Below are 25263 nucleotides of genomic sequence, written 5' to 3'. Positions count from 1 at the left end.
TTTGGTTTCATTTCTTTGAAATAAGGAGATGCGCCTGTGCATGAAAGCATGTAAGAAGGAGCGACATACGAGTAAGACGTTTTGAACTGTAAAACCCCTTTTCAGTTAAGCTCATTAATGAGCAAAAAACAGAGGAGGAACGGAAACCCGCGAGGCCCCCATTGTACCGATAACTGTAGACATGTTGAAACTGTCTGGAGTGGCATGTGTATATGTGCACAGTGTGCATGCGCCTGTGACTGTAGGAGTGAGTGTGTGTGTACTGTAGCACGGAGAAGTTAAATGTTTTACATTGTAATTACTGTTTTTATGTTGTCTTCGATGTATTGTCCATGCAGCGATTTCCCAGCATCCTAGACAAATTTCTCCTTAAGTATTAACCATGGTCACTTAATGTCTTACATATGAACACAGATACAGATTGTTTCGTTGTAAGAACACACATGAAGCCATTGATACAGACACCAATAATTACTTCTCTATATACTTACTTATACATACGTCCTCACTCTAAATACTGAAAGAGAGATCATCTCTGACAGAGAGCAGATGCACAAGACCTGAACACTTTGGACTGACTGCATTGGGGTTTCCCTTGCTATTTTTTTCCAAGTCAAGTAGTTATTTTTTTCTCTTTGACAGCACTTTGAAAAATAAAATGTCAGCTTTTCCCCAAAGAGTTTTGGCCCTTGTAGGTAAGGGTATAAAGAGGAAACCTGAGTCTTCATAAACATATAACCGGTGGATGTGATGGCTGACGAGCACAACGGTAACCATGCTGAGAGGAGAACATGTGACAGGAAGTGGTCGCAAAAAACAATGACCTTAAAAAAAAGGGTATTATACAAGGAATAAAGCTAGATTACTCATAACTGAAGAGACTTCTGTGGTGTCCTGATCTACATTGTTCAAATTAGAACATGTTGCACTCTTAATTCCCCATCAGACAAAAAGGCATTTTTTCGATTGTTCTGGTAAAGGTCTGTTGTGGCCCGCTTAAGGAGAGTTAAATCAGCTGCGACTGAACATTAATATGTTGAGTTTGAAACCATCTGTTCTTTTTTTTAATTTTATTTTTATTGGTGATAAGGTGAACAAAATGAAACAAGAATATATAGACATGACATAGACATGACAACTAAAGCGAGAACAAACAAACAAAGACAAAAAATAAAAATAAAAATAGATACACAATAGTGAAACATAAGCAAAGATACAGAGTGACAATACAGACAAAATACATTTAAATGAGATGAGAGTCAAGCAAAGATTTTTATGTTTAGGTAGTGTGTTAGAAAGGTGTGAAATGTGTTCGTGGCGGCGTAATGCATTAAAGTGCGGAACTTAGTGGGAAGTAACGAGAAAACAAACAAAAATATAAATAAATGAAAAATAAATGAAAAAGTAGTTAGAGAAAAAAAAAGTATATATGCATGTAAACATTAATGGAAAGAAGATAAAATTATATAAATGTAATAATGTGACCATCATAAAAAGAGAGGTGATGGTAATAAATGTATATATAATATTAAATATACACATACACACGTACGTACACATGTACATCCATAGGTGTATCAAGATCATAGAGATGTCGTGAAGAAGAAGAGCAGGCAGGGGTTTGTGGTCATGTATGTGGCCTCAGTTTAAGATATGTTATTTCTGAGGTTGAGGTGACTTATGAATGGATTCCAGGTTTTATTAAATATGTAAAAATATATATAAATCATCTGCGTAAAGGCTTATTTTATTGTTCACTGTAGATTCCTTTGATGTTATTGTTTTGTCTTGATGCTGCGAGTGGTTCGATGAAAATTGCAAATAGGGATGGAGAGAGTGGGCATCCTTGTCTGGTCCCTTGGTGTACTGTGAAGTTTGGTGAAGTGATCCCATTTGTGATTATTGTGGCCTTAGGTGATGTGTACAGTGTTCTAACCCAGTGGATGAACGACTCTCCAAAACCAAACTTGCGTAAGGCGCTGAATAAGAATGTCCAGTTAACTTTATCAAAGGCCTTTTCTGCATCCAATGAGATGATCATGGTTTTGTCCTGTTTTTGTTGTGATATGTGGATTAAGTTGAAAAGCCTGCGGATGTTATCTGAAGCGTGTCTGTTTTTGATAAAACCAGTTTGGTCAGGGTGGTTTATCGTTGGAATGACTGTCTCTATTCTTGTTGTTAGTGTTTTTGTGATCATTTTTAAATCAGTGTTGATAAGTGAGAGGGGGCGGTAGCTGGAGGGGTGGGTTGGGTCCTTATTGGGTTTCACAAGTAGTGTCATTACAGCAGTGTTCATGTGTGTGGGTATGTTGGAGGTTGCTTTCATTTCTGTAGTTACTCTATGGAATAGTGGTGATAATATGTCCCAAAAGTGTTTGTAAAATTCTGCAGGGAGTCCGTCTGGTCCGGGAGATTTATCGTTTGGCATTTTATGTAGGGCTTTGTGTAGTTCTTCAGTGGTGATGGGAGCGTCTAAAAAGTTGGCTTGTTCTGGTTGGTAGTTCTAGGTTATTTAGAAAGGTGTCTATTTCTGATTGGTTGGGTTCATGATCGGGGGAGTACAGGTTGCTGTAAAATATTTGTTGCTGTTTTTTCTTGTGTGATGAATATGATATTAGTATTCCTTTTATTACTGTTTTGTCTGTTTCCCATACAAGTGATGGTGAAATGTTTGGAGAGTCGTTCATCTCCAGAAAGAAAGCCCACTCTCTCTTAATCAATGACATAACATCAGAGTCTTGTAGAAGTGATGTATTAAAGCGCCATCTTGTGGGCGGCTTGATGTGTGATTTGATGTTTATTGACAGGGAGACTGGAGTGTGATCACTGATTATGATGGTATGAATTGTATTTTCTATAATGTGTTGGGAGAATGAATTACTTATGAGGAAGAAATCTATTCTGGAGGAAGATTGGTGGAGGGGTGAAAAGTAAGAATATTCTCTGGATGATGGATTTCTCATTCTCCAACTATCACCAAGTCCAAGATCCTTCATGTATTGCTTAATTATTTCAGTGGAGTGCCAGATTCTTGAGTTAGTGGGGGTGCTCGAGCGGTCAGTTGTGGGGTTGATAACAGTATTGAAGTGAAGACAAAAAACAAAACAAAACATAAGCTTCTGCACAAATGACAGAAGGGAGAAAATCTGAGGAAGTCATGGGTAGGTCATAGGATGTCGGGTAAGAAGCTTAGAGTACAATAGAGAGCGTTATTTATTTTATTTTAGGAATGTTTAAATCAGATTAAATCCGTTCATTCAGAAAAGCCATGGTGTGATTTTTGTGTTTCGGAATAATTGTCCTTCAATATACAGCTTGTCAACGACCAGAGATGCACGTTTGTTGTTGCTCCTGTTTTCTTTCAGAATGGGGTAAAGTATCCAGTATCTGTTCTGACCAGCAACCTAAGATCATATAAACATGATGTGTGGCAAAGAAAAAAAACCTTCTGATACTGATCTTCTTGGTAAGTGTTCTACAGGTACAGTAAGCACATGGAACTTATGGGAACAACATTTATGGTTAAACTTTTCCTTGCTGTTAAAACCTATTTGGATATAAAATCACCCTACAGTCACATGCATCAAGATCACTTTGATTTATTTTTCAATATTATATGGTTCCATTTCCACAAGATTAGCAATGGGTGTGACAAAAAGAAACGGTCTTCACCACACAAACTTAAACTTCCGTCCTTTTCATTGTGGTTCCAACAATACTTGGAACCACAATGAAACAATAATACACTGACATGAATGTTTCTCACCCTCAGCGTAGTCTCAAATACAACTATCCTTTGAGCTCTTATGTACTTGTATATACATTTTTGGGCCGTTTAATCTCTTTTTTTCCCCACCATTTATAAATAACCTGTTATACTTCATTGGTCGACTTTGTGTTAGAAGTCGTAACACAGATTGTCCAACAGATGGCGTTATACAGTAGATGACTTTCCTCAAATGTTTCATGAGAGGAATGATCAGATCTTCTGCTCTGGAAATTGACTCATAAGTGAGGCTGGTTCTAGGCATGGGCAGGGAGGGGCAATGCCCCCCAAATGCTCATTCTGCCCCTCTAAAGCTAAATATCCTCCTTTCAAGATCCAGAAATTACATTTTTTTTTTTTTTGTCCAAATAATATTTATTTCTAATAACTGATTGGTGGGATTGGCCATATAAAATATGGAGAACAGCGTTCAAAGTTGGCACTTTAGATTTTCTTCCCAAAATATAAAGTGTATTGCAAATAAAATGTATTATTATTATTATCATTATTATTATTATTATTATTATTACTTAACTGTAAACAGCCTACTTGTAGCCATGTTAGTGTAGCTTGTTGAGCGGTAGTAGAAAGTGAAAGTGGGTTTCAAATTAAATAAACTACAGGCGCAAGTATAAAAGTTATGCATTAATTACTTTGGTATACTTAAGCTTTAGATAAAAACAAAACAATCCAAGTTGTAGTTTACAGTCGTATTAAGTTTAGTCGTTGGTGACCAACTAACATCTCTTACTGCCCCCCCATTCAAGGCAGTCTACCAGGCCCATAAGCATCAAGAGTGGTGTTTTTGATTGCAGATTAAATTATTTGATAAAGGAAAACATCTCATTTACGCAGGTGTTCACACTTTTGATAAACAAGACATGGCTCATTAGAGTAATTAAATATTATTGGCTTATATTTCTCATAGTTTCAAAGGCGTATCTTTTTTAAATCACAAGTGCATGTTGTTGTTTTTTTTAACACTGTCCTGGTGTTCTTGCCATTGCTTAACAAAACTATAACCAGAGGCGCTGCTTGTCAACATGCAAGGCAGGAAACTGCTTGGGGCCCCTGACCAGTATAGGGACCCCTTAGGGATCCCAAACTTACACCAAAGCAGTGTGCTTTGGCAATGTGCGAAGTTTTTAATGACAGTAAGAAACCTCGCTAAGGGGGCCCCATCTGACATTGCCCTGCTAAGCGTTGCATAGATTATTGCAGTGAAAATCAAAGTTTGTCAATGAAAGTCAACAAAGAAAAATGAAGAGGAATTATACATTTTTACCATCTTTAGGAGAGAGGGCCCCCCAATTGATGTTTTGTCTAGGGCTCCACCAGACTCTTAAATCGCCACTGACTGTGACTGTACAATTCCTCTGTTCAATCCCCATCTACCATCTCATTCTTTAAAGAAACATTCACCATCATATGATCCCATCAGTATTGTGCCTCTGCAACAGGAACACTGTCTCTCTTCAGTTTAAATATCTTTCTGTCAGTATGTTGGTGCAGACAATAAAAGCACAGTGCTTCACTTTGCCTCACACTTGTACTGTGGCTGAATTCCACCAGAGGACAGTGTTACCTTCTGTTTGGGCAAATTGGGACTCGTAAGAAGAACCTTTGAGTTGAGCAATAAACTCAAGAGTTGATCAAATAACAAAATTCAGAATCTGTTTAGATAAATGTTTTTTAAAAATAAAGGATATTTAGGGAAAGTTTTTTCTCTTTTCTGAGGGGCATAACTAAACTATTTTTTGAGAGACATAATATTAACTTGATATGATGTGTGTTTAGGATGTTTGTCCAGCTCCTTATCAGAAATGCTGTCATTGTACATTGTATGATCAAATTGGCTGGCCTGCATTGTCTATACAAAATCATTGGCATGTCCTTATTTATAGGGCTATACTTATCCCTCATAGGGTCTTCGCCTTTGGGTCAATTTGACCCAGCTCATGTTCAACCATTCTAAAGTAGTTATAAACCCCCAAAAAACCTACAAATCATAGTTTCTTCTTCGGTAACACTTTACAATAAGGTACACAAATTTTCCATAGCTAGTGGTAAACGAAATGGGAACTAACCACTAGGTAACAACTAAGTAATGGGAGGATAAGGTATACATATTTTGAATAGTTAGTGGGAAACGAAATGGAAACTAACCACTAGTTAACCACTAAGTAGCAACTAAGTAATGGGTAAATAGTGAGTATTTCCTCATCACATGTTCAAGAGTAGCTAATGATTAGTAAGTGGGAAATTAATGCAGTGTTTCCAATACATTGATTAATCTGTGGAGGCCCACCACATTAACGACAAGGACCACCACGGATTCATTTTTTGTATTCATAAAATTGCTGCGTGCACAAGAGAGAGAGCGGGTGAGAGACAGCGCGCAAGAGAGTGCAGGCGCGCTATGAAGCGCGTTTGATGTAGCTGCAGCTACTTTTCCCTGCTCCTCTCTCTGCTGTTATGACTGTGAGCATCGCGGGGCACACTGAGCTACACCAACATACAGTACATTGCTGCACAAACGCACACACACAATGGAGCGACAGCCACCACGCGCACCTTTTTACTTTTACTGCAACAGCACAAAGTTGATCCGTGATCTGTACGGACCATAGACTGCACATATTAGGTACGGAACGAGTTGGGAACACACGAGATCCAGTCAAACGGTCGGTTCGACTTTACTCAGATCCCTCTCACTGTGTCTGCTGCTAACTTAACAATAGCAACGTCATTTCACAGCCTGCTAAATTAATGTACAGGCAAAAAACATATTTGATATAAATACAAACGTAATAGTAAAATATCAATATTAACCACTAAATAATCACTAAATAACCACTAAGTAACCACTAAGTAACTACTAGCTAACTACTATGTAACCACTAAGTAACCACTAGGTAACCACTAAGTAACTACTAGCTTACTACTATGTAACCACTAAGTAACCACTAAGTACCCACTAAGTAACCACTAAGTAACTACTAAGTAACTACTAAGTAACTACTAAGTAACCACTAAGTAACAACTATGTAACCACTAAGTAACCACTAAGTAACTACTAAGTAACCACTAAGGAACTACTAAGTAACAACTATGTAACCACTAAGTAACTACTAAGTAACTACTAAGTAACTACTAGCTAACTACTATGTAACCACTAAGTAACTACTAAGTAACCACTAAGTAACCACTAAGTAACTACTAAGTAACTACTAAGTAACCACTAAGTAACTACTAAGTAACTACTAAGTAACTACTAAGTAACTACTAAGTAACCACTAAGTAACCACTAAGTAACCACTAAGTAACTACTAAGTAACTACTAAGTAACCACTAAGTAACTACTAAGTAACTACTAAGTAACCACTAAGTAACTACTAAGTAACCACTAAGTAACCACTAAGTAACTACTAGCTTACTACTATGTAACCACTAAATAACCACTAAGTACCCACTAAGTAACCACTAAGTAACCGCTAAGTAACTACTAAGTAACCACTAAGTAACAACTATGTAACCACTAAGTAACCACTAAGTAACTACTAAGTAACCACTAAGGAACTACTAAGTAACAACTATGTAACCACTAAGTAACCACTAAGTAACTACTAAGTAACTACTAGCTAACTACTATGTAACCACTAAGTAACTACTAAGTAACCACTAAGTAACTACTAAGTAACCACTAAGTAACCACTAAGTAACTACTAAGTAACTACTAAGTAACCACTAAGTAACCACTAAGTAACCACTAAGTAACTACTAGCTAACTACTATGTAACCACTATGTAACCACTAAGTAACTACTAAGTAACTACTAAGTAACCACTAAGTAACTATTAAGTAACTACTAGCTAACTACTATGTAACCACTAAGTAACCACTAAGTAACTACTAAGTAACAACTAAGTAACCACTAAGTAACTACTAAGTAACTACTAGCTAACTACTATGTAACCACTAAGTAACCACTAAGTAACTACTAAGTAACTACTAAGTAACCACTAAGTAACCACTAAGTAACTACTATGTAACCACTAAGTAACTACTAAGGAACTACTAAGTAACAACTATGTAACCACTAAGTAACTACTAAGTAACTACTAAGTAACTACTAGCCAACTACTATGTAACCACTAAGTAACCACTAAGTAACTACTAAGTAACAACTAAGTAACTACTAGCTAACTACTATGTAACCACTAAGTAACCACTAAGTAACTACTAAGTAACTACTAAGTAACCTCTAAGTAACTACTATGTAACCACTAAGTAACCACTAAGTAACTACTATGTAACCACTAAGTAACTACTAGCTAACTACTATGTAACCACTAAGTAACTACTAAGTAACTACTAAGTAACCACTAAGTAACCACTAAGTAACTACTAAGTAACTACTAAGTAACCACTAAGTAACTACTAAGTAACTATTAAGTAACTACTAAGTAACCACTAAGTAACTACTAAGTAACTACTAAGTAACTACTAAGTAACCACTAAGTAACTACTAAGTAACCACTAAGTAACCACTAAGTAACTACTAGCTTACTACTATGTAACCACTAGGTAACCACTAAGTAACTACTAGCTTACTACTATGTAACCACTAAGTAACTACTAAGTAACTACTAGCTAACTACTATGTAACAACTAAGTAACCACTAAGTAACTACTAAGTAACTACTAAGTAACCACTAAGTAACCACTAAGTAACTACTAAGTAACTACTAGCTAACTACTATGTAACCACTAAGGAACTACTAAGTAACTACTAAGTAACAACTAAGTAACCACTAAGTAACTACTAAGTAACTACTAGCTAACTACTATGTAACCACTAAGTAACCACTAAGTAACTACTAAGTAACTACTAAGTAACCACTAAGTAACCACTAAGTAACTACTATGTAACCACTAAGTAACCACTAAGTAACTACTAGCTAACTACTATGTAACCACTATGTAACCACTAAGTAACTACTAAGTAACTACTAGCTAACTACTATGTAACAACTAAGTAACTACTAAGTAACTACTAAGTAACTACTAAGTAACCACTAAGTAACCACTAAGTAACTACTAAGTAACTACTAGCTAACTACTATGTAACCACTAAGTAACCACTAAGTAACTACTAAGTAACTACTAAGTAACCACTAAGTAACCACTAAGTAACTACTATGTAACCACTAAGTAACCACTAAGTAACTACTAGCTAACTACTATGTAACCACTAAGTAACCACTAAGTAACTACTAAGTAACTACTAAGTAACCACTAAGTAACTACTAGCTAACTACTATGTAACCACTAAGTAACCACTAAGTAACTACTAAGTAACAACTAAGTAACTACTAGCTAACTACTATGTAACCACTAAGTAACCACTAAGTAACTACTAAGTAACTACTAAGTAACCTCTAAGTAACTACTATGTAACCACTAAGTAACCACTAAGTAACTACTATGTAACTACTAGCTAACTACTATGTAACCACTAAGTAACTACTATGTGACCACTAAGTAACCACTAGGTAACTACTATGTGACCACTAAGTAACCACTAAGAGAAAAGCGCTATATAAATCTAATTTATTATTATTATTATTATTATTATTATTATTAAGAAACCACTAAGTCACCACCAACCACTAAATAACAACTAAGTAACCACTAAATAACAGCTAAGTAACCACTAAATAACAACTAAGTAACCACTAAGTAACCACTAGGTAACTACTAAATAACCACTGAGTAACCCCTAGGAAACCATTAAGTAAAAGATGGAACAAATGTATGTTTTTTTTTCCCTTTCTAAAGCTACATATTGAGGTGGCCGTAGCTTTTGAGGCGGCAGTAGCTCAGTCTGTAGGGACTTGGGTTGGAGGGTCGCCGGTTGAAGTCCCGGTGCGGTCGAAATATGGAAGTTGGTCTGGTAGCTGGAGAGGTGCCAGATCGCTTCCTGAGCACTGCCGATATACCCCTGAGCAAGGCAAGGTGTGTTGCATGACTTACAAAGTGAAAAAACAGAATTAAATAAAAAGTAAGGCAAGATGTGTTGCATGACTTACAGAGTGAAAAAACAGAATCAATAAAAAGTAAATCTTAATATTTAAGAGTCCAAGTTATAACTTTTTTGGTCGTTCTTTTACTACTCCTAGGGGGTTTTCCTAGAAGTTGAAATATTTAAAAGGTATTTTTATTTTATTTTTGTGGTTACTCTGTATCAACCCCACATCTATAGGTTGTCACATCAGCAGTGTATACACACACACGCATGCAAGCACACACGCACACACTCACAGAGTGTCTTTTTTTTTTCATGCCACTCTGGTTTCAACCCAAACAGAAACAGGAAATGTTTTTTTTTTATTTATTTTTTTATGAATTCTGCTAGTTTTAAAAGACTAGCAACCAAGAGCAAATTAGAATCCATGCAATTTGCGCTTGGTTGCCAGTATTGTAATAAACCATGTACAGTATTAAATAATAATGTTTCCATTACATGTTCTGGACCAGAATAACCTTTAACCTCTTTACTCCTGTTCGTCACAATTTACAGACAGGCACAATGACAAAACAGAACTGAAAAAAATATAGAAACAGGAGAAACATTTTTTTGATTCGGTCTGTGTCATTGACTGTGTCTCCTTCAGGTCTTATCTATGTTTTAACTTGTGTAATCTGTTGCTTGTACGTCAACTTGTCCTTGTTTGTGTTTCTTTCTCATGTGTACGAGCTGCTCCACACCAATTGACTAATTAATTAATAAAGATGTTTGAATTGAAATATTACATTAAAACACCCATATTACATGTATAAACTTACATTTGATAAGTTATACCAAAAAAAATGATTTTATTTTAATTGAAAAGCAATGATACACAGCCAATAAAATGGTCAGTGGTTATTTGGTCATTTGGCAAATTGAGTAAATGATTTCATACTCACCATTTGTTCCTTAAAACTCTTTGCAAATGTTAGACATGGATTCTTTTTTCTTTTTTCAAGCTACATAGCAACATAGTATCCAATGACTAGGACAGGTGGATGCATTGCTTATGTACTGGACTTATAACACAACAGTAGGAACAGCATTGGTTTGCTATTCAGAGCAGGATTAGGCATCAGGTAGGCATTTATACAAGACCCACGGGTGAAGAGAAGCAAATGAAACAAGGAGGCATAAAGGCTAGTGGTGAGCTATTCTCCTCGTGTTCCCAACCAGGGGACAAAAAGGTGAAAAAAGATTACTGTTATTTACTGTTTGAACAAAATGTTGATTAATTTTTGCACTTCCTCTTCCTCTGTTAATTCTTCAGAGGAATCCACATAAGGAGTCATCACACTTGTACTTGGCCTGAAAGCTGACACAAAAAGTGCCACAAAAAGTTTTAATTGATCACAATGTTTCAACCAGAGGTCTTCTTCAGGTGATCATTTTTGACCTGGCCTGGCCAATAGAAATAATTCTGTCAACTAGATCGGGCTTGTATGATGACTGTTGGGAGGAATACCTTTGATGTATTTTTGTTGGCAACCAAGAAGGCGGCCACTGGGTGGAATATTTCAAATCTGCACGTCAGTAAAAAACCTGAACTGTGTTTTATTTATTTAAATACAAAGTGTTGGATACTTTTTCATGTCAAGTGTCAATTATGTTGAACTACAAGGCATTAGGATTTGGATGTAAGAACTCTGTACTTGGCCTGAAAGCTGACGGGTACATCATGTGGTTTCTTTCTGACCCACCCCAGTATCTCCCATCTGCGCACATACACACACACACACACACACACACACACACACACACACACACACACACACAAAGAAATACACAGAATGAAATATAGAAAAAAACACTAAGTAGTGCAATGCGTGGCAAGATAAACACAATAAAAAACTTAACTTACAAAAATGTAAAACATTTATATTTGTAAAGAAGATGTGAATTTTTTGAGTTATAGCTCTGGTTCAGTAATGCTAACCAGTGGATGTTCAAACCAGGTTGGTATGACATGATACAGGAATGCACAGTCAGCCAGAGTACACAGACAGGGGAAATTATCTTGTGTGGTCTCTGAGGTCACGGGGGCTGTCACTAGTTGCACTGTCCTGGTCTGCACTTATCGCTTAAATGATGCTCACAGTAGATGCAACAGTTCAAAGCACAGTAATGGTAACGTGATGTTTGTTGATGAGAAGCCTCCATACACAGAAGAGGTAGGTGTTATGTGGTTCAAAGTGCAGCAAGAGCATTTCAATATGATAAATGCAGCAGCAGCAAACATGCAGATGATAATGACTTCCAGCCTCACCTCAGATGAGTGTGCAACAGTTCACTTGAATGATTGCCTTTGTAAGTTATCACTTAGATAAGGCCTTTGTTTTTTCAAATATGGAGCGGAGACATTACGTTTCTGTTTTATTTCACACAGTAAAGTGTGGCAGAAAGTAACACCCCTACCTTTCTACTGAAAAATATGATATGCACTTGGGGCAGTGCTGCATGCGTGAAAGAGTTGGAAGGACCGACAAAGTCTTTAAGATCCAGTTACTTGAAATTTAACTCAGCCAGAACCCCTGATTTTTATGAGGTTAGTTTTATCTTCTACAGACGACTTATGACTTTGTCATGAAGCAATGAGTACAGTCTTTTACCTGCTTTTTGTTATCTTATGTGATAAAATAAAATGAATAAAATAAAAATAAAATTTATGAATTGGCACTATACAACTAAAGATTGATTGATTGATTATGAAGTCAAAGGCAAAACAGTGAATAAGCACTACCTTTTACAAAACATCTCATTTAGAACTCCTGCCTTTTTCTTAAATATCTTGTAATCCTCTTTATATCTTAAAACTTTTTATAATTATAACACTCTGTAAAGCATGATCAATGTCCTTTCATTTCAGTTTACAACTTTCCTTAATCATGCTTTAGGGCCATCAGAGATCCAACACAAATAAGCCAACCTTTTTCTCATACCAAAAAAAAACCTCACTGCGTTTCAAGCACAAGCAGCTTTTGGTACCTTGGTAGTTTTCAGACTACAGTTATGTGCCAAACAAGGTTTTCAGAGCAGACATGAAACTTGAGTTTATGTTTGTGTCGCGCAACTGAGGCCACATAATTAAAATAACAGTCATTATTTTACTATTTTGTCAGGTAAATTTCCTTCCAGAGAAACAACCAACACTTAACTCTGAATAATTAACCAGCTTGTCTGTTTGAGCTCATAGTTCTGATTCTATATAATAGGAGGAACACACATTAACAACTGAGAACAATCTTTTATTAAGCACCAGAAAAGGAGAACTTTTGAGTCCATTCAGTGGGAAACATCTCACAGACAGTCTGAGATAGTTCATGTTTGTGAATAGCGGCTGTTACAGAGTCAAACTGACACGACATAGTAAATGGAAATCACACTTCTGCCTGTGAATTTACAAGACGTGTATACTCTACAAACATGAAGCCAACATTTCTAAGACTTTCATTTCACTTCTGTTTTATTTCATTTAAGGAGAAAGGCAGAGAGTCAGACCTGGGGCCCGTTTCTGAAAGAAGGTTTTGTGCAAACTCTGAGTCAGTTAACCCTGAAAGGAGGGAAACTCAGGGTTATCCGTTTCAGAAGAGAAAGAGGGGTAACTCCAGCCCGTTCCAGAGGGAGAGGTAACTTTACCTCTGACTCAGTTACTATGGTAACTGGTAACTATGGTAACTATGGTAACAGTTACTATGGTAACTGAGTCTGTGAACCTAACCTGGTCGGGAGCAGGTTTTCTTCAATGAACCCCGAGTTTCTCTAGGTCTCCTCCCTCTTTCAGAGCCAGAAACGCCGTTTAATTTCCTCATTCTTTCATTCAGTCCGTATCACGCCGTGTTAGTGAAGATTCACCGTTTGTCTGAATAAAAATCCAGGTTGTTTTAATATGATATGTTAGGGTGGCAATAGCCTACTACAGCGTATAAAACAAACTAGGCTATTTAATCCAACATGACGTCTTTTAGTCGGTATGAAGGGGCTACATTACTCCATAGGGAATTAGAGCCTACATTAACGTCGGGAGATATTAATTTAATTAGGGTTGATTGATAAACTAAACAGGAGAAAGGTGAGAGGACATTTAGCCTATGTGTTTGAATACAGCTTTGTGTTGGGGATAAAGTTAATGCACATTCAAATAAACTCTGAATGAAGTTAACTTTAAATCTATGAGCCTATTATGTTCTTATTTCATTTTGAGCTGTTTTAAAGTCTCTTTCTTCTGCTGGATTACATCTTAATGAAAATAAATTGTATAGCCTAGGTTTAATAGCCTACCATTCCACCAGTTTTGACCTGCAAAATAGGCCTAATTCTGATTAAATATTAAGTTACTAGACCATACGGGCTGACGCGAGCAGCTGTTTTCTCTTACACCACTTTTCTCTCCTTTGCCGCTGCGCTGCAGCAGTGTTACTTTTTTTCATCCTTAAAACCTGTTCGTATTCGTCTGAAGATATTGATATATTTCGAGATGGTTAAAGTAGGAGGATCTCTTTTTTGTCACCTGTTGCCATGGTGAATCGTAGAATCGGGGCTCAATTCATGTTGGCTTTTTATCGTCATGGTGCACGCGCTGAACATCGGGTGGACCTACTCAGAGTTGATTTAACAAATCTGCTGATCTGGAACCGAAAACTCAGAGTTTCCCACCTGAGAGTAAATCAACTCAGAGCTCAGGGTTAGACTGAGGGTTCGTTGAACGTTCTTTCAGAAACGGGCCCCTGCAGTGAACCTCACAAGGAAAACACTGACAGAGTGGATGAAAATGACTTCTTGTGAAACTAAATGAGAGTTTCTAAAGAACTCACACCTTCAAACTGAAATGTAAAAATAGTCAAAGATGGAACTATGAGGATTGGAATTTAATTTTGAGCGGACAAGTTGAATGGAAAAAATTAACTTTATCTTATTCTGGAAATCTTTGAAATGTCTTGTATTTGTCATCTCTCTCCACCCACAACAATGTAGACAATATGTCAGTGAAGGGTATTTTAGGATTTTTACAATTTCACGACCAAAACCAACAGTGTGGTCTTTCATCCCTCAATATTTAAATATCCATCAATTATGCCTGACTTTTTTATAAGCAGCTAAATAGTGTAGTCCAATCTTTAGAAAACATACATGTAGACTTCATCAAAATGAGTCAGTACTTTGCTGGAACAGTTAGGCACTTTAGTACCTGCAACTTCAGCATGAATAAAAGTGCACTTTTAGGATAATATTTTTTCAGGAGTATAAATAAACATTGGGGGTAATTCTGCATAAATGTAAAGCAGCAGGACAGTAAATGTGGGACTGGATGCAAGAAAAAAAAAAAACAGTTTCAATGTTGATCATAATGGAAACCAGATGATTGTGGTCTTTTTGGGATATTCATATAAGATTAAAAAAAACAAAAGTAGAAAGACACAGACCAGGGTATGACCTTGTCCGAGCTCAGAACATTTTTCAAGGAGCAGACAAAGCAAAACAAAAGATGAAATTTTCTTTGTACTCTTGCCCACCTTTACTCAAACCAAGAGAGACAGTCTGGATTACAATAAGTGTCGTCACACCGGTCTCTTTTCTTGAAGATAACTGACAGCAGCATACTCCGTATCACTTGAATTCATCTCTATAACTGTTGAAGTTCTCTTGGGAAAGTCCAGGACGCTGTAGACCAGTGAGGGTGGAGGAACTGTTTCCTGCAAAGATCATCAAAGTCAAGCGGAGGCTCTTCTGCACGTGTTAAACATTTACTTTGCGCTTAAATCTTTAATGATAAGGAATAGTTAGTGTAAGTGTGCTCTTACTTGTATTGTGGGATTGGAGTTTTGATGAGTTGATGTATCTTGTTTGTCTGTAAAAGAAGCAAAGTAGGCGAAATAATGAGTCAGTTGATGAAAATAATGAAATGAGTCCTTGCAATATGTAGATTTGGAGAGCTGAGGATGAAGGCGGCATCAACAGATATTGCTTGTCATTGTTCAAAAGTTTTAATAATTGCTTACGCACTTTCTGTGCGATGGTAACACGACAAAACTGATACTGCCTTAATTTCTGGAGTCTTTTTTATTTAGGTTTGTTTGCAAGGTTTGGTATTATTATTAATTTGAAAAAATCTTTGCTAATACTTGTTTGTACTCGGTGGTTATATCACCGTTTACTCTGGCGAAGATGAACATATGTACCATAGTATGTCAATGAAGAATAATGTTGATTTCATATTTTTGTTTTTGTAAAAAATAAACCAACAAGATACTGATTGTTTTAACCAGATACACTAATGATTGCTCAGGTTTAATCATGAATGGATATAGGATGGGATGGAAACTGAACAAGTCTGACTCTCTCATTGATTTTCATTGACTTTAAGCTCTACTCCGCTCCTGGTGGCTCTGCTTTAAAGAATCAGTGAGATCATGGGTTTTTATCCTGGCAGCGGTGTCCTGGCCTGATCATGTTATTGAGCTGACCTGGAAAAGGGAGGTAGTTATATACGCAAATCACTGGAATATTTAAAATCTGCTACCAGTGTTGCTGGAGCTTTTTGACCTCTTCAGGCCTTTCACTCTTCATGCACCTTGTCAGTTGGTGAAGTTGTGCCAGAAAATCCTCTGCTTTTTCAAATCTGTTACCACGTCAGGATAAAACAACCTGAACTGTGTTTTATTTATTTAAATACAAAGTGTTGGATACTTTTTCATGTCATGTGTCAATTATGCTGAACTACAAGGCATTAGGATTTGGATGTAAGAACTCTGTACTTGGCCTGAAAGCTGACGGGTACATCATGTGGTTTCTTTCTGATTGTGTTGTACCCTCATCATGTAGAGGTATTATGTTCTGCTGACATTATCGGAGTTTGGTCAGCAGATGTGAATTTATTGAGCTGTTATAGCTCTGGTTCAGTAATGCTACCAGTGGATGTTCAAACCAGGTTAGTATGACATGATACAGGAATGCACAGTCAGCCAAAGTGTAGTTAGCCAGAGTACACAGACAGGGGAAACTATCATATGTGGTCTCTGAGGGGAGCTGTCAAAAGATTTCCGAGGCACTTGTTCTACTGTAAGTATGCCAGTGGGCTTTGAAGTGAAAGCACATTGGGTATAGTTGACAAATAATGCAAGTGATTAATTTCCACTCTGATAGTAGGTAAATTATCATTTTGCCTGCACTGAAGGAACACTTCCTTTCAAACATGTGAGTCATCACATGCATCAAAAGGAAATGAAACTGCAATCTGGTTTTGCATATTTAGCATCTTACCACACTTACATTTTTTCCACAGAATAACAGAATAACACCTTTGTTTACTAGAAAATGTTAGAAAGTACTTCTGACTATAGCCCTAAACAAGGACATTTAACACTGTCCTGGTTTAAATTAAATATTATTTACAACTTAGATTCAGTGCAAAATTGAGGTATCCTAGACTCAGGTTAACATTTTCATTATATTTTCACAACACAGCAGATTCTTCACTGCAGACTTGAGTATTGCATGAAAATAGGCATACAAAATGATTTCTTATTTTCGCCGTATACAAGCAGCCATGCAATTAAATTGATGCAGATAATATTTTGAGTCCAAACCAGACAACAGTCTTGGTGGAAATCTGTTTTTGTAGATTTAAAAAAATACTGAGATGTTATTTTTAAGCTTCCCTACCTTTGGTTCTCACGAGACACCAGATGAGCCCGGTAAGGACTGCAGCCAGCAGCACCACAGGTGAAACCACGAGGACAGAAGTCATGATGCTGGAATTTCCCCCACCTTTCTTTAGGCTCTCATCCTGCTCTGTAGTACCTGTAGGAACTGTAGTACCTGTAGTACCTGTGGGAGTCAAACAGGAAAGTATAACTCATGACTGCACATTCTTTTTTTCCTTACCAAAAAATGACACAAAAAAACGGTGTGTCATGTCAATAATTGATAATAAAAAAAGAATACAGAATCTCCAAATATAGACTTTGTTATTTTTTCAATTCTAGTTAGAATAATTAAAATAAATATAAAGTATAATCATAAGCTACAATTTTAACCGTCAAGTTAGAATGCAATCACTCTTACATATGAACCTCATTCATATGAGACACATGGGCATTTGATTTGTCTATTGACTAACTACTGGATGTTAAATGCACTCTCACAACAGATATCCATTGTGTCAGGAGGATGAATCCTACTGACTTAAGTTATTCCATAACTTTTCCTCTAGTGCCAACCCAACAACAGTATCAAAACTTTAGTTATAAGTACTTGTTAACAGGATCAGTTCAGTGAAATGTTATCATACCTGTGCTTTTTTTTTCCTCCTCCAGCACGATCAGCAGCACCTTCTCACTTTCTGTGGGAAACCCTTCTGAATCCATAAAGAAACTGGCCCAATAAGGCCCACCGTGACTTAGACTGAGATTCTTTATGTGGTAAAATACATGACCATTTCTAGGGTAAGTATTAAAATGGACCCCTGGCTTAGGTTGTCCATGTGAGTACTCTGCAATCTTCTCCTGACTGTCTGGTAGTACATTTCTATAAATGGCAAAATGACTATCGTTTGTGATGCTGATGTTAAATGTGAACTGAAGAGTGATGTTTGACCCGAGGATCCCTTTGACCTGTGCTCTGCTGCAGTCTGTATGAGGAAGAAAAGATTAGTAAGAGGAGGCCATGACTACAAGGTCAAATAAAAAGGAAAGCAAAATAACCACAGAATGAAAATCACAAGAAAGCAGAAGCTGCTGAAGGCTGGGTTATTAGTTTCTCTCTGACTTTATAATTCTCTTGATGTTATTTCAAGTAAAAGTTAGCTAATGATACAACACTCCACTACTGTACACTACCAGCTTACGATACGGCTAAAACCAAAGCTGTTATCCTTGGTTAAAAATGAGTGTTCTAATTATACATTACATCATGGTGATTCAGTTTGTTGTCTAACATATCCAGATGAGAAAGTGACTAAAGGACAGTCGAAAGCTAGCTTAATTTGTGGTATGGCTAATGAAACTAACAATAGCGGTAACAGTGTCAAAAACTGCTTTCACGTTTGAATTTAGAAGAATTCAAGCTATTTGTTGAGTTTAAAAATGTAAAATAAGAAGAATAAGTTAACTGATTTCACAAGGTTATTAATTTAAACCAAAGCCTCCTTGCAGGCTTCTCCTCGGCTACTGTAGGACAAAATAGATTTACATATCCTATAAATATTTTTTTAATAGCAATAACAATTTTATTTATAAAGCACATTTCATTACAGATAAACTCAATGTGCTTACACAGACACACATGTTTACTTATTTAGGTTATCTGTTTTAATGTGTGAAACATCAGAGTTGTATCAACACAAATTAACATTAACCAGTGTCATCTGAAAAGTCCCCAGCATTACATGCAGAGCGAAGTTTGTTCTGGTTTCTGATGTTGAGTCGAAAATCAGATCTGTATCAACCTCAAATCTGACAGGTTGTCACAGCAGCAGTGTACACACGCACACACAAACTATTTGTATGCTCGAGAGAATAGTTTTGAGTTTTGCTTTAAAAGTAGAGATAGTTTGATGGACCTCAGGTCAGCAAGTAGCTTGTTCCAGAGAGAAGCTCACAGTAACTACAGGCCCCCTCTTTGGATTTGATCTAATTCTGGGTATAGCTAAAGGACCTCCATCTGATGACCTGAGAGTCCAGGTCAGGATGTAGTATTTGAGCAGGTTAGAAATGTACTCAGGAGCTGAACCATTGAGTGCTTTATGGACTAACAATAGCATTTTAAAAGTGATTCTGTGTTGTAATATTGGGGTGACTGTCAAAGCAAAGGTCAGAATCCAAAAGAATTCCAATATTTCTGACCTGCTCACTGTATTTCATGGACATCTATTTGAGGTGAAGTTGGATGTGCAGTCTCTGATTTTTTGGACCAACGATGAGTATTTCAGTCTTGTCTGCGTTTAGTTTAATAAAGTTGCCAGACATCCAGGAGTGGATATCTTTAAAGCAGTCTGTAAGTTTATCTATAGGATTAAGATCTTCAGATAAGAAAGATGTACAACTGTGTGTCGTCAGCGTATTAATGGTAAGATACGTTATGTTTCTGTATGATTGTACCGAGTGGAAGCATGTTTAGATTAAAAAGTAATGGCCCAAGTTAATAATGTTAAAGTTAATAAAAATAATGTGAATTAAGTAGAAAGCTAACAGTGTTTGGTTGCGCTATACTCTGACAATGACCTTTAATAAAATGTTTGAGATATTTTCTGCTGAAGCTGTGTCACACACATGAATTGTGTTTTATCATAACACAAACATATTATGAGACAGATTAAAGAGCAAGGACTTTGAAAGACATAATTGAAACTCTCAGGGTATTTGTTGCACTGTATTTCAAACTACAACTTTCTTATATGACTTGATTTTAACTGGGACACTATCTTAGTAAGATTTAATGTAAGTGTATGGGTTTTATTAAGTCCATGCTCTTGTTATCTCACACACAAACATTCAAAAGTGCTGAAAAACTTAGACCTAAATATAACAGTACTTTACTTTTAAAACATAAATTGTCATCATGTCCTTCTGCAGTGGCAAAATAAACACCAACAGAGCCAAACTGACTACGCATCATCTCAGAAATTCAGTGAGGGAAAAAATAAATGGCTCCACACCATGACCCAGTGGAACTCCTAATTACGGTTCAATAAAGGTAAAGATTATTTTGGTTTATTTTGGGAAAAAAGGCAGCGGCATAAAAGCATCAGGTTACTTGGTACTAGCAGAACAATGAAGAAATAAAACAAATTAGTTGAAGAAATCACCAAAAATGAAGCTCTTAGCAAGTCTAAATATTATCCACCACAAGAACAAGACTTACCAATAAAAACCATATGAGCTGCGACGATCAAAAAGACTCCAACAGATTTTGTGATGATGTTGTGAACCATGATAGAAGATCTATGTTAATCGCAGGCCTCGTAAGATGGCCCTTGAGTTTGTGATCTCACTAGTCTTATTATACACTTGTACAATCCTCTAGTATGTGGTAGTTTGATACTTCTACTGAAGCAGCAATTTGTGTGCCTAGGAGGAAACTGCTGGCAGGAAATCTACTTACAGCATCACAAGCACCTCCTGTAACGGAAGAGTACAAAGAGAGTCATGGACATGTGGTGAAGACTGAGAAACTCAGCTCAGCTCAAGAGCCTACGACGGAGGATTAGAGCCACGTTAAATTTACGAGAATAATCTTGTATATTAACGAGTTCGCTAATTCGCGAATTCTGCCTGCTCAAAATGATGAACTTCAAGTCAGTGTGGTTCTTTCTTCGGAAAAGCCACAGTTTCTTTCAGTATCTTTTCAGGGTGCTGATATTTTATGACAATGTGAAGATGATGATGTGCCAAAAGCATGTGTAGTTTCATATCTGCATAAGTAAAGCCCCGACAAAAACTATTTGTGTCTGTTATCGGTCTGCCTTGTTAAAGTGTCTCATGTTCAGAGCCAGTTTGTGTCCTGTTCATCATTTTACAGATAAACAAGGTCTTGGAAGTTGAAATGAAAACTTCTCTTGAACTGTTTTTATCGACTACACAAGGAAGTCGCCTCTTTCCTTATTAGTGAAACCTTTAGGACAAGATGCTCCATGTTTGTCATTTGAGAACAGGATGATGCTGCTCTTCTGATATAGACTAAAATAACAACTTTATTCTTAAGATTTCTACTTTCATAATTTTCGCGCAGGCTGGTCTCGAACTCGTTAATTTAGTTTCCGTCATGTTTAGGGGAAGTCTTTCACAAATTTTAAAGTAATCATACAGTTGACTCTGAAATCTTTTGCTAGTTTTTGTAATGAATTTGTTAATAGTTTGCCTAAAATACAATGTCTTATTCAAGAGTGGTATTAAAAGTGTTTTCAACCATTGACAATAGTTCACTCTTTCAGTCAACATGAAACTCTTTTACGAGTTTGTTCCCCCTGTATTACAAAGAAAAACCCTGTTTTTTCAGCTATTTTTAGACTGTAACTGTCAGTTTTGTCTGCAGATGTTTTGAAATACGTCTTCCTGAGAGCCTAGGAAACAAACACAGACTACATGCAAACATCATTTTAGTAGAGCTGCTGTTACTGCATTTGTAAGAATGCAAATACGAATAAATTCCCTAATAATCCAGCATGGTTGCACAGATATCCCTGTTTAAACCTCAGAGATGGTCGCAATGAGAATGAATCATTTTTACTGGCCTGCTTCTTACCATTGATATTTATTGATCACACTGAAGTGGAATTATTTTATAACCAGCAAAGAACTGAAGTAGAGATATTATGTCCAGTATTAATCATCATGAAAAATATTGGCAAGGACACTGATCATTATGACAATAAGAGAAGGAGCCAACAGAAATTATGTAACAAAAAACTGCAGATAACTCATTTTTTATTTTTTATACCTTTATTAAGTCATGTATTAATTAAATATTCTTATACTGTCTGTCCTCATTAATTGACCCGTGTTATTTCATAATGTGGTAAATGCAGACATGTTTTTTGTTTACATTGTTACACTGGATTTTTTAATTATTGTCTCATAACTGTCTTAATACTACTTTGTATACCTTTTAATTTGTTCCCCAAATTTTATATTTTTGTTTAAGGCAAAAAGTGTACGCTTCCAGTATTACTTTAAGATATTGCTATGCTATATGAGAAAAACTCATCAAATCATACTTTGTTACAGACGAACACTTTAACCACAGAGGAGGAAGTTGGGGGCTTTGAAGTGACAACACACTCGGTCTACTTCTCAAGGGGGATCTTGTTGGGGGATATTGGTTTCTGTGGTTGATGGAGTTGATCATCACCTTGCAGCTCCTGGTCATAGTCTTCCCTCAGTATCAGCTCACACTCAGTCTGAACTTTGATGTTCTTGTGGAGAGGAAGACCCCGTGGGTTTATAAACTGACGACTTACGTGTCTCTGGGTGTTGTATAGCCTGCAAAAATGTCTGGGCCCCTGAAAGGCCCAGTGAATTGGCCCTCCCAGGACATGATTTAAATAAACGTATGCACATTTGATCAGTACTGTTAATGCTAACATTAATTCCCTCTGCCTGGCTCCCATCGGCCTTTGGAGCTGTCTGAAAGACGTTTTTTAACAAGTTCTTGTTGGGGTCAAATGCCCGAGACAGCTCCCTCCTCTTTTCTTCTTCTTTCTTTTCTGGAATCCTAACTTGTGCAGGCCCTTCATTTCAAAAACAAAAACGATCTCCAAGTAGACGTAGTTGGAGATATTAGAGCCCCTTGTAACCAGGAAATGATCAACTCGTAACTTTCCTTGAGTTTAACCACAGAACGTTCAATATTTATAACTCATTTGACAATGTCAATTAAGATAAATGTGCATTTACAAAATGTCTTGGTTTTTTGCTGCTTTGAACATGTTTCTTTCAGGCGAGGTAAATGTATTTATAGTAGTCCATTAATCAGGCATGCTTGTTCAAGTTAGTGAGTTGTTATTTTATGTGTTTCTTTGTTGTCTTGTTTTTTACATGAATGTTTTCTTCTTTCCTCTGGATTTGTTTAGTATAGTATTACAGCAGGTACATTGAAAAGGATTACCTCACTCGCATGATTTAATATGTTGAAGTAAACTGTTGTTTCCATTTCTCTGTTTTTTTGTCCACAGTCTCCTCAGACCACTTTGTAGGAGGCAAAAGACTCTTCTTGAATCTGAATCTATCAAACATTTTTCAGGTCATGACATTTCAAACAAAGGACCATGAATCAGAATGTAAAATATAATGTAAAGAGGTAAATATTGTGTAAGGTGAAGTGTCATACTCTATATACCATCAACTTGTGTGAAAAGATAACACATACTTTAGCTCTAGATAGTGATGTAATTGTTCTCCTGAGATGATTGTATTTCTACGCCATCTTGTGGACCAAGCGTGTGCAAAGCCCACACATGCGGTGACACAAACACACCCCTCTCTTTTTTTCTCTCTTTCAGTCACACACTTACACTTACCAAATGCCAGCTCTCATGGTCTTACACATTGCTGCTTGTATCCTCATTTCCTGTTTCCTGCATCTCAGTTTATTGGAAATACGTCCTGTGATGGTCTCTTACACGATGCTATTTTTTTATTCCATTTTCAGCAAACAGAGTATCAACTTCTGACACATTCCCTGAATGTTATTACTGTATTCAATGTGTTTGTCTTTTAATCTTATCGTTGGATCATTGCAGCATCCATTTGTGTATGATTTAAGTAGTCATTAGATTTAATATAGGCGCTCACTCTGTGGTATACTTGCAGCGTATACACAACAGATCAGGCCTCAGTGGTTCAGTAATAAAGAGTGTCGCAAAATCAATCAAGGCCTCAGGTTATGCGCTTTCTGAGCCTCTGCTGAATGTTACGAGCTATTATAATGCCATCAGGGGAAGCATCTTCAGTTCATTGTCTGTGTGTATCTGTAGAGCTGAGACATTCGCTCATGTGGAGAAGCTGCTTTTCAAACGGGAAGCCTCTGTTAAATGGCAGTTCAGGAAGACGTTGATATATAAACACAATTTAGAGTGAAAGATTTTTTGTGTTTTGTGTGTTGCTGTAAATATATCTGACTGATGATGCTGCTATCAGGGCTGTGGTTATATTGATGCTAACCTTAGCAGTAACCATCTGATGTGTGCATGAGTTATAAGTCATGGTTAAAGCATTTATTTCCAGTTATTTTCCTCTCCTCCCATGCAGCAACACTGACTCCAGCAATCTCTCATTTCTCTATGTTTTTTGGTGCAGAGCCATCCCTGCACGCCCTACCTCGCTTTTGTTATTGAAGCCTTCTGCTTTACAAAATCACTCATCTGAACAATACAACTGGGAAAGTCTCAAAACCTAAAGCGTAAAAACAGTAGTAGATGCAACAATTCTCAACATAATTTTGAGCATTTTCCAAATTTGACACGTGTACAAAAAGTACACGAGAAGTAAGCTTAATTCAGCTGGTTCATTTGTTTTTATACCTTATATGTGAATGAATGTAAGCGATGTGATGCAAGAAGCTCTCGGCTACTTACATTTTTTCAAAGTAGCTCCCAAAAAAGAAAGGTTGAAGACCCCTGGAGTAAGGTAGGTTTGGTGTCCTGCACTTTCAACCACAGTTGAACCGATAGCATCCAATTGCACAACAAGTAGTAAAGGTGAACTGCCAGCATTACTCGTGTCACTAGATTGTCGTAATGTAGAAGAAAAGTTCGATTTTTTTGTCTGTTTTTTTTTTAAAAACATTATAACATGCTGGATTGGTGTAAACAGTTTTTTTTGTGTCATGCGTGGCTATATCGCATAATTACTGTGCAGCTATTAAGGCGGCTCATCCTAGCTACGTCTCGCCACTGTCCACTGAAAATGAAGGCTGCATGGCTGCAAACAAC

General features: G+C 36.8%; 1 protein-coding gene across 1 annotated transcript; it reads right to left on the bottom strand.

The window, feature by feature from the left end:
* Positions 1–15563: 15563 nt before the first annotated feature.
* On the bottom strand, positions 15564–20911 carry LOC132966464 (uncharacterized). Its single transcript, XM_061033850.1, has 4 exons — positions 20697–20911; positions 18127–18465; positions 17499–17645; positions 15564–15684 (listed from the first exon to the last, which is right to left on the bottom strand). The coding sequence occupies exons 1-4, from the start codon at positions 20764–20766 to the stop codon at positions 15617–15619; spliced, it is 624 nt and encodes a 207-aa protein (XP_060889833.1). The 5' UTR covers positions 20767–20911; the 3' UTR covers positions 15564–15616.
* Positions 20912–25263: the final 4352 nt, after the last annotated feature.

This window comes from Labrus mixtus, chromosome 3, assembly GCF_963584025.1.
Source record: "Labrus mixtus chromosome 3, fLabMix1.1, whole genome shotgun sequence".
Classification (NCBI taxonomy): domain Eukaryota; kingdom Metazoa; phylum Chordata; class Actinopteri; order Labriformes; family Labridae; genus Labrus; species Labrus mixtus.
The sequence above is the reverse complement of the archived record's forward strand: the minus strand, read 5'-3'. Positions and strand labels throughout refer to the sequence as shown.